Source organism: Tetrahymena thermophila (assembly GCF_000189635.1).
Source record: "Tetrahymena thermophila SB210 genomic scaffold scf_8253992, whole genome shotgun sequence".
NCBI lineage: Eukaryota > Ciliophora > Oligohymenophorea > Hymenostomatida > Tetrahymenidae > Tetrahymena > Tetrahymena thermophila.
In genome coordinates, this window is record NW_002476004.1 from 22932 (window position 1) to 33880 (window position 10949).

The 10949-nt window shown below is 24.8% G+C and overlaps 2 protein-coding genes across 2 annotated transcripts; both read right to left on the reverse strand. All coding sequences in view use genetic code 6, as the record gives it.

The window, feature by feature from the left end:
- Nucleotides 1–784: 784 nt before the first annotated feature.
- On the reverse strand, nucleotides 785–8123 carry TTHERM_01008650 (phosphatidylinositol 3-kinase; the record flags this gene model as incomplete). Its single annotated transcript, XM_001026698.2, has 11 exons — nucleotides 785–1490; nucleotides 1605–2002; nucleotides 2102–2325; nucleotides 2456–2594; nucleotides 2661–3184; nucleotides 3484–4275; nucleotides 4340–4592; nucleotides 4688–5263; nucleotides 5337–5942; nucleotides 5997–6842; nucleotides 6984–8123. The coding sequence occupies 11 exons, from the start codon at nucleotides 8121–8123 to the stop codon at nucleotides 785–787; spliced, it is 6204 nt and encodes a 2067-aa protein (XP_001026698.2).
- An 881-nt stretch (nucleotides 8124–9004) lies between these two features.
- On the reverse strand, nucleotides 9005–10012 carry TTHERM_01008660 (papain family cysteine protease; the record flags this gene model as incomplete). Its single annotated transcript, XM_001026699.1, has 1 exon — nucleotides 9005–10012. The coding sequence occupies one exon, from the start codon at nucleotides 10010–10012 to the stop codon at nucleotides 9005–9007; it is 1008 nt and encodes a 335-aa protein (XP_001026699.1).
- Between the last annotated feature and the right edge of the window lie 937 nt (nucleotides 10013–10949).

The window sequence follows — 10949 nt, forward strand, 5'->3', positions numbered from 1 at the left end:
ATATTTTACTTATGAAATAGCAATGTCAAAAATAAGTTTTATTTATTATCTTACTTAATATATTCAATAAAAACTCATTTATTTTTAATTCAATTTTAAAAGCATTTTAATTTTAATTTTAGAAACATATTAATTTTAATAATAATTCAGAATATTCAAAAATATAAATTAATTTTAATCTTGATGAATTTACAAATAAATAAATTTAAATTTAAAAAATATCAATATGAAACATTAATTTTAATTACTATATTAATGGGGGAGAGAATGAGGCAGATCGAATTTTTAGTTGTCAATATAATTGTTGCTATTAAGTAATTTAAAAAGGGTTTAATTAATAAATACTGAGTATTTCTTAATTTTTAAGTCATATTAATTTAATTTTTGAAGATAAATTGTATTAAAAAAATTTTTAATTGTATTTTGAAAACTAATAAATTATTTTTTAAATATATTAAGAATTATGATAAATATTTCATGCAAAATATATAGTGTGAAACATTCAAATTAGAAATTTGATTCATTATATAAAAAAAAATATTCTAGTTTAATTTTATAATTAAATTAATTTAAATATTATTTATGAATTGATTAATTGATCGATTTATTTACTTATTTATAAGTTTTATTTACAGAAAAAATGAAAAATATATAAATTTGTATATAATTTGTATGATTCATAAAATAATGCAAAAGCCATTTATAAATATATTTTATTGAAATTAATTTATTTTTATAATGAAATGAGAAGGCTAAAAACATTTTAGTATCTGATTGATAAGTATCATGCATGAGGCCACCAGCCTTTGAACATGTCTCTTAGACAATAATCGTCTTTAGAGATCTAAATAAGACTGTCTATGCCTTCTTCAGTTGATTTAAAGTTAGTCATTTTAATTCTATTCTTAATTTGATTGCATAGCTGGTTAAAGTTTGTTTTTTTACATCCCTCTAGTTCGTTGGTAAAGCAATCCCAAAAGCCAATGATATCATCCAAATGTTTTGAGAAACACATACAAATGTCTATCATGGCTTTTCTAAAGAGACCATAAGACTTGAAAGAACCCAAAGCAAATTCCATATTTTTTGTTAATCTAAATGGAATAGTTTCTGGAACATTAAGCTATTTACCTGAACCAAAGATAAGAGCGTAGTCAATATGGACTATTTCACCATTAATTTTTTTAATTAATATATTATCAGTGTGTCTATCTCCAAGTCCAATAAGATAGCCTAATATGCACCATGATGCATAAGTCCTCAAGTAGTTTTCTTTTGCTGTGTACCATTATTAAGAATCAAGGAATCGTTAGTTGAAGAAGTCTTAAAATACAGAAGGAAGGCTCTTTTGTTTATTCCATTCTTCTCTGCTTAATTTATCTGAGTCTAGTTTTAATTAATAGAACTAGCTCTTTTGCTTCTTCTCTTACCACAGCTAATCTAAAATCGTCTTTAAAGTTAGTGTATCATCAACCCATTCTACAATGCAGCTGTGAAGTATTTTTTAAGTAATATTAATAATTTATAGTAATGAATTTTTCAATTTAATAATAAAATTATAAAAATATGAATTGAAATGTATTAATTAATTAATTAATTATTACCTTTAGCTGTTTAATCTTAGAATTGTATAAGAAGGCATTTCATAAAATCCAAGTTATTCTTTGTAAAGAATAAGGTTCAAGAATGAAATCAACTCACTTGTTCTCTGCTCGTAGACATTTTCACTTTGAGTTTGAGATTTGATTAAAAATTTCTTTTTAGTTCCATCAGAACATTAAACAGTTAAGAGTTTTGGTTTTTGTTTGGAGCTCATAATTCTGACAACATCATCAAACTTTTCCATGTATACTGGATTATTATGGTAAGGATTATAATTAGGTTCTACATTTCTGCTTTATGGCATCTTTGGGAAAATGTATTCCTTTTTGGGAAGAATCAGTCTCAGGTTAGCCAGTGATTTTACCAAGTAGTTTTCGATTTTCATAGTAGTACTAGATCCCTATATTTAAAGTAGATTAGTTGGTTAGGCATTAAAAATAATATTTAATTTCAAGATATAAAAAAAGAATAATTTATCAGAGAGAAATTGAATATTTACGTCTGGCGCTTTAATTGCAAAATTTAATAAATTGTAGTAGAAGTTAGAAACTCTATTTATTTGTTCATAACTTGATGGATTTATTTCATTAATCTTTTTAAGAATAGCAGAAGCTCTTTATTCAGTATATTCATCCTTTTGCACAGAGCTTTAATTGCTAATCATTTAGTACATGTATTTAAGAGGTAATAACCACCAGACACTTTAGTCAGGATATTCAGCACCTAATTAATTATTTTGATTTTAAATATAAAAGTTAGTTAAAGAATATTAAAAGCTATAATTTAATGTCTATTTATGGTAATATTTAAATATATTCTTTTAGTTATTTGTTTATTTGAAAGCATTCATTACCTACTTTTGCCAGGAGATCAATAAATAAATTAGCACACTACTAATAAGGTATTGTGATATGCGAGGTTAGCTGATTGACAACACTGGTTAATTTGAAGGTTTCTATTTTATTGCAAGTTTCGGATATTTATAAGAAATTCTTAATTTTATTATTTAAAAATATTTTAATTATTTTTATAAAGATAAAATGAAAAATGAATTTTACTTTGTCAAATTTTTGCTTGACAAGCTGAGCTTTTTTAGTTTACAAATTTGCCACATCCTAAAAAAGTTCTACTAGCAAGCGTATTGCTCTTGGAAGAGACTGATGAATGTATTAATGTCCATTTGATGCTGCTAAGAGATAGAGCTAAATAGCTTTTATTTTTTGGTCAATCTCTTTGTCATTAGGGTTGTCTGATATTAATTCATTTTCATCTATAAACTTTGCATACTTGAAACACAATTTCTCACTTTCAGAATTTTACTGAACTAACTTAATAAACTCGCTGTGGATTAAAGACTCAGAGAAAATCTAGAAATTATGTTGATATTTATAAGTAACTTTCTTTATTTTAAAATCAATTCCATCAAATTTTTATAGCTTATGAATAGCTTTCTTTATATTTCCCAGTTTCTTTTCAATCTTTGCCTAAAGAGTGTATATTTCCTAAGAAGAAAATGAATCTTTTTTTTCCTTCCAAACCTATTTAGCTCTCTTCAAAATAGTTAAAGCATCAGAGTATTTTTCTTTTTAAGGTTTTAAATATTTTAGTTAAATTAATTTTATTTCATGTTTAAAACTTTATTATCATATCTTAATTATTTTTCTATAATATTTAATATCTATAACTGACAAATAATTAATTTGCTAAAATTAAAATTTCATAAAAAATTTAAATTATTTGTAAATTAATTTTTTATTGACAATAAGTATTTTTTGTTTTAAATTTTACTTTATTTTTAATTTTATTTATTTTTTATTGAATTAAAAATATTTGCTTTAAATTAAAAAATTATAATAATTTTTTGTAAATATTTATTTTTACCTTTTTTATAGTAGTATTTGGAGAGTCTAAACAAAGAATTTATGTAAATTTTTCTGTATTCTTTGCATTAGTTGTATAGGACGCATATTAAATAATTGTAAACTATTCTTAAATAGCACTCTTAATCATAACTGAGTAACAACTTAGAAGTCTATTACAGAGCTTGAATTAAGTTAAAAACAGAATACTAGTTTATTATTTAGTTGTATGTAATACGACTACCACCTAAAGAGGAAGTATTATTGTTTGGAAATCCTTGGGAATTAGATTTAACAGTTAATTTGAGAAGATAATCTGGTTAAGATTCATCAAAAGAGAAAGAAGTCTAATCGAAAATAATATCTCCATTTTTAGCCAACTTTGAGTAGTCTTTTTAAAATTTTTATATTTTTAGCATTGTTTCAACATTTAAAAGCACCTAAATCTTTACTAATACCGAAAATTTACTGTCATAACAACATTTTGCGTTAACTAATTGTAAACTGAAAGCATATTTCAATTTTTGAATTGCAGATTTTAATTACTAAAACATATTGTCAAAGCTGTTATTTTTTTCATAGTTCAATATCTTTTAAAATCCCCAGCAGATGCTTCTCAAATATTTCTAAAATGCAAAATCTTAATTCTAAGATGCAAAATCTGGAATGCTTTTGGAAAGCAAATTAATTAATTTTTATTAGGATTCTTCATCTCTAAAATTTCTATCCACAATATCTTCGTATATTTCTGGGCATAAACCATCATTTTTCTGCTTTAAATTAATATCTTGGTATTTCTTGATTTCTGTTTCATCTATTTTATAAGAAAGGATTTATTTATTTGTAAAAGTATTTAATAGAAATTTTTAATTATTTACCTAAATCTAATTTTCTCATCATTTCAACTACATCAATATTTTTATAATCTTCATTCACTTCTTTATAAATATTATATAATTGATAAATGTAATGTGTTCTAAGCTTTTTTATATTCTTGATCTCCTAAGCGTCAGTGAGGTTCAATAATTATATATCTTATTATTCTAGTTCTTATTCAAGCAGTTAAATAGCACCTTTATGCTCACTCATTTCAACTAACGTTTTGCAATACACCTATGTAGAAATACCTCTCTAAATTTATTTTTAAAACACAATTAATAATTTGCAAATTTTTCCTCTAAAAAGGCAAAAATAATTAATATATTAATATAAATTAGAATAAATACCTTTATGAATGCAAAATTTCTTATAAATCTATTTTTTGGAGATTCTGAATGCATAATACTTTGTGGTCTGAAAGGGTCATAATTTTATTATTTTTCCTATTTGAGCTCTTACCTGAACCAAGTGTCTAAGTTGATGAGTGTTTTGGTTATAATTAACTTGTGATTGTGATGGCCTTCTTCTAATATCTTGTTTATAACTGGGATAATTTCTAAATGACTATTTTCTGTGCTATTGATATATTTGAAGATTATATAAGGAGTTAAAAACTCTCCTAAGTCACTGTTTGCCATTAGTTCCATGCATCCCTCAATAATTTTAATGGTTTCATCCTACTTTTTCATCTTCATAATCAGCTCTGCTAGCCATTGCATAAGATTAAACTATTGCTTTTATTGGTGAATAATACTGTGATCTAAATTAGTAGCATTTCCATTTGTATTTTCATTTATTCCTCTTGAGCTAAAAGATGCATTCAGCATGTTAGATCTTTCTTCCATATCATCTTGAGATTTACTTGCTTCGTTTGCACTCAAAAAGCTATTTTAAATTCTCTCATTTAGTTTTTTTCTTTTGCCCTTTTTATAATTAATTAATTAACAAAATTAATTTCAATTCAATTCATTTTTTTCAAATTTAATTTTTTTTTACTGTGAATTTATTTTCTACGTACTCTTTGCAAATACAGAGAGAAACTAGAGGTATGTCTGTGTTAAAGATATTGACATTTAAAAATGATTTTATTTTTTCTTTTAGATCAGCAGGTGTGAGGTTGATTGGGAGGATATCTTAGTAATTCTCCTGAAAGTCATGCTGTTATACTGGCCCAATTAAGCCAAGACAATCCACTAATAGCTCCTACTTTATTTTTACAAGAGCATTCATTGAGTGACTATTCTTTGCAAGAATCTTTTTATTATCAGAAAGCTTTGGCAAATTGAGCAACTGTAAATAAATTGCATTTTTCTTTTCTTTAATCTTTTACAAGTGAATCAATGAAAGCTTTTCTTTTTCTTTTTTCAATTGTATCTCATTTAAGTTTTTACTTTTTAGTTCTTCTTACATACTTTTTGAAATTTTAATTTGAGTAAAATCTTAAGGCTCCTGCAGCAAATTCTTTAAATACGATAAGATTAAAATAACTTATTCATCGATAAGTGGTTATTCTTGGATTTATTTAAGTTCTTTTTCTATATAATTATATTTGCTATAAATGTCTTTTTGTGAAATGTAAGCGAAATATTTCTAAAACTTTTCCTAATTTTATTCATGATAAAATATTTAAAATTATTTTTTTATATGTAAATTTACATCCAAACTATGATAGTTGTAATTTAAAAACCAGTAGTCTTTCATTTGATGACTTTAGTCTAGATCAGAGTTATTAGTAGAATTGCTGCTGCTTTTAGACGAAGTTTGAATATTTATTTTCTTTCTGGATGAAGACAAAGAAGAGGAGTCACCTGAACTGTTATAATTTATCTTTTTAATTAGTTTCATTATGATCCTTGTAGCAACTTACTACGAATATTTGAACAAAGCATCCTCTCTGTTTCTATATACATGCAAAAATGCGAGTAGAAGATGTAAGAATCTCTCATGCTCTTAATTCAAAAGACTTCTTTCACTGAAAAGTAGTTCAAAACAAAAAATAAGAAATACCAAAGCAACATATGAAATGCTTCCATCATGAACAAACAAAATAAATCTAACAATTCTCCAACATGCAGCTTTAATCAAGTATTTATTTGTGGCAGATTAATTAAATTATGAAGAAAATGTCTCCAAAAAAGGAGTTAAAAACCTTATTAAAGCAATTGCATTTCTTAAAGCGCATATTTTATGCTAGCTAGTTTGAAGAGCTCTACAGTAATTTTCCAAATTTGCTGATATTCTAAATACAGTATCATCCATTCCATTAGAAAGGGAAGCTTCTGCAGGTGTGATGAATCTCTTGTAATAATCCAAAAATATCTCCTTTTTCTTGAAGTCAAAAATACAGTTTCCAGCATACTTGGTTAGAATTTATTTGTCTTACAGGTAGTTAAATAGTAATTTTTTAGTACCACTCATAGCTAATCTGTAAAGTACAATTCTATCTCTTTTTAAATCTTCATAGCTAAAAAGTGTTTAATCTAGCTCATAGTCTCTTTCGTTCTAAATTCAAAAAAAAAAGAATTTTATCATTAATTATTTTAAATGAATTATCAAAATAAAACAATTAAATTTATACTAAATTTGTCACTACTTTTTCTGTTTTTAAAATAAATTTGTTGGATTTTAAAAGAAATTGCTTACTTTGCATATTTTTTACAAGTAAGATAAAACATATTGAGCTTTATCATTGTTTTTTCTATATATTTTCTCCATGAAAAACTTCAATGATCTATAAAACTCTCTTAGATTTGTTATATAAACTTTTTGGATGAAAAGATTTTAAGATGCATTTGAGTTTTGAGAGAGACTGCCACCCGAATCTTATGTGTTTATGTTTTATGCACTCCCAAGTTATGCTTGAGATTGTTGCATGCCATAGATATCTTCTAGTCTACCTAGAATGCTGCTCATTTGGATCGAAGGATCTTGCTTAAAATCAATCAGCTAGTGTAAAACAAGCGGAATTATATATCTACTAAAGAAAATTCTTGTTTTAATTTAAGGAGTCAGCTCTTCTAATTCTTCGTCGTCCTCAAGCGATTACTGCTCTTACTCATCTTAATTCAAACAGTCCTCATAATTTTAACAGTGTGCTTTGAGATATTAATTTTCGTAATCGAATTTATCACCTAAATCAATTTTTATATCTTCGAATATTTTATTTGGCTAAGATAATCCACTAACAGATGCTAAAATGATGTTCACCATCACATTCTCTTATTGCTTATAATCTTAAAACAATTACGCAAGGTACTTGCTTGGAAGCAAATTCAGCAAGTCAAAGAGACTAATCTACAGTCTGTTACTTATCATTGTTAAATAATCAATTTTTTATTACAAAAATCCCAAATTATTTTTGTCTCCACTCCCTTTTATCACATCAAGCAGCTTCTAATACTTAAAATCTAAGTGTTCATCAACTGGCTCTTCAGTAATTTGTTCTACTCTCTCTTTTATGTTTGAAGGTTGAGCATTCATTTTTAAATAATTAGTTTCACTATTATATGAAATAGAACTTTTGCTTGATTTTGCACTATTAGAATCCTACTTCTAAATATGTATTTATGCAGTCTAATCCATCAAATTATTGCTAGAACTAGGTCTATTTACACTTAAACTTTATTGAACTTATAGAAATCCAGAACCTTATATTCCTTCCTACTTAGCTTAAACTCTGTTCTTCTAATTCGACTATTCTATACTGTTTAATCTATTGGCTTGTTCGAAGTTTTACTAAGATGCCTTAGCCTCCTTGCTTTTTAATCTTTTAATTATATCCATAGCAAATTTAAATCAAGCAAATTAAATAAATAAGTGTATTTATTTACAAATCTTTTGATAAACCAATAACAATCTTTTAATTAATCCTATTTTACTATGAAGAAAATATACGAATTAAATGATTGAATAATCCTTGTTATTAATAATTTTTGTTTGCATCTAATTTATTATCACTCAATCCCCTTTGTTTTTATTAATTAAAATTGATTGATACCTTTTCCTCTTATTTAATGTTTTAATTCAACATTAAAAAGCGCGGAATTAAAGAATAAGCTAGCATCTCATCAGATTTACTAATCACCCCAAAAAAAAAATAGTCAATTTTTATTTTAAAATCTATACTAAATTTGAATTTATTTATTTTTCAGCCAAAATTCAAAAATGACTTTACTATTCGTTAATTATTTTGTATTTATTAAATGAATCTAATCTAATATAATAATAATTTTTTGATTGACAAATATATATTAAATACACATCTAAAATATATACAATCATTTATCTGATTATTCTAAAAGTATACTGTAGTTTCTCCTATATTATCATTAAAAATTGTTGCTTCTAAGTATATCAACATTTAAAATTAATCAAACATTAAAAATTTTTTAGAACAAGCAGGTTCAATTCCTCCTGTTGCCATTTTTATAGTTTATAAAGTAGCTTATTTATGAAATAAAGATTATTTAAATTTGAATTAAAAATTATGTCAAAAATTTTTTGTGCAATTAGCTATAGAATTTATTGAGAATAAAAACATAATTTTTCATAATTTACATGAAAACAAATAGCATCATGTACAATTAAATAATATAATTAAGAATTTATTGACAAACATTAAAAATAGATATACTTTATCATAAATACTATCAAAAAAATTAATATCAGGCAGTAATTTAAAAGTCTAATTCCAAAATACCACATGTATTACCAGGTGCCAACAAGAAATAGCCTTCCATACCCCAATTAGGACCTTTAGAGTTTTTAATAATCCAATTTCCTTCTTCATCATAACCAACAGCTAAAACAGCATGATTCAGGTTAAATTATTTAGAAGTACAGTTGTTAAAAACTCCAGATGTGTACTCTTTCATATTTGAAGCATCCATAGCAACTGAAACGGGACCATAATTTAATGCCTTTCTTAAACCCTCTGCAGTACCATCTAAGTAAGAGAATTAAACAGGTTGGAATCCATTAGTTTTACTAGTAATATTGCATTAACCCTAAATACCAGTGTAGGGATATTCATTATCAGATAACACACCAAAATCAGCTGCATATTAGACTGCATCAGATGGTACTCCACCTTCACATCCTTCAGAAAAATAGCCATTTTCAAGAGTTACGCAATCTAAAAGTTGTTACTAAGAATAGAGTGAAACATTTTGAGGTTTATTGTGTATTAAATTAAAAGACTCCATAAGTCCAGTTGCAGAGAAAGTCCAACAGCCACCACATTCACCTTAATTTTTAACAGGACTTACACCACCTTTTTTTCTCCAATCAATTGATGAAGCTATTTAAGTATCGTTGCTATTTTAAATAGGGCTAGATTGCAATAATCTATTTTTATTTTTTGCAAGCTCATTTAATGGAGAATTTTTCATAAGAATTCTTTGTTAATATTCTTGTAATGTAATATCAGAGAATTAGTTAATGCCAACTGAGTAAGTATGATTAGAGTTTTTGTTGTGCTCTTAAACACTTTAATAATTTTCTAAAAATACACTTTATCTGTAAATCTTTTCTGCTTCGCTAGAGTAAACCTTTCCATTTTCTTCTCTCCATTTATTGTAAGCAGTAAGGGCTTCAACAACAGAGCCTTATTATGCGTAGCAAGAATAAATACAAGTAAAAACTAATAAAGCTAGGAATATTTTGGAACTCATACTTTTAAAGAAACTATTTCTATCAATTTTTTATTTAACTTCAAAATTATTAAAATCAATCAAAATACAATCTTTTTTTATATAAAATCTGTAAAAAACAAGTTCATACTTAATTACTCAATTTATGAGTACTTCTAATTAATTATACTTATTTGGTAATAGATACTTTCATGAGTTAAAATTATCTAAATAACATAACACTATTACTAAATGAGAAAAAAATTAATCAATGATAACTAATATGCTTGAAACTAAATAAATTTTGAATATAACCATGATAATAATTATCCATTTAAAATACAAGAAATATTATTCAAATTCAAGTTAATTACATACAAAAATTTAGAAGATTACAACATAAAACTAAAAAACTTTTGCGCTGGCTTTTCATAAATTTTATAGTTTAAAAAAAACGAATTATTTCATCATTAAGTAAATATAAACAAATTTGTTTAAAAAAACAAAATAAATTCAAAATAATTTAGTATTTTTTATAATATAAATATAAATTTTTTTATTCAAAAAGTAATTCTGTTTCATACAATCAGCAATAATTATAATTTTACCACATTTTTAAAAATAAAGTTAATTAAAGTATTACTAAGCACGATTAGCTGCTCCACTAATTTTTAAATATCTTATAAAAATACTACTTATAAAACATTAAATTAAATGAATTTACTTTTTCATTAATGCTTTTATAAATTATAGAACAAAAGTTAGATTTTCAATTAAAAATTTTCCTTATTTTAAATTATTTTCAAAACTTTTATGGTTTCAAGGTTCATAGTAAAGCTTAAACACCATATGAAATCTATTTCATCATTTAATAATTTATCAAATATAATTTTATATTTCCAGATTTAATAATATTTATTTTATTAATTTTTTTAGAACCCAGATTTTCAAAAATATCAAACCATTAAAATTTAAAGTC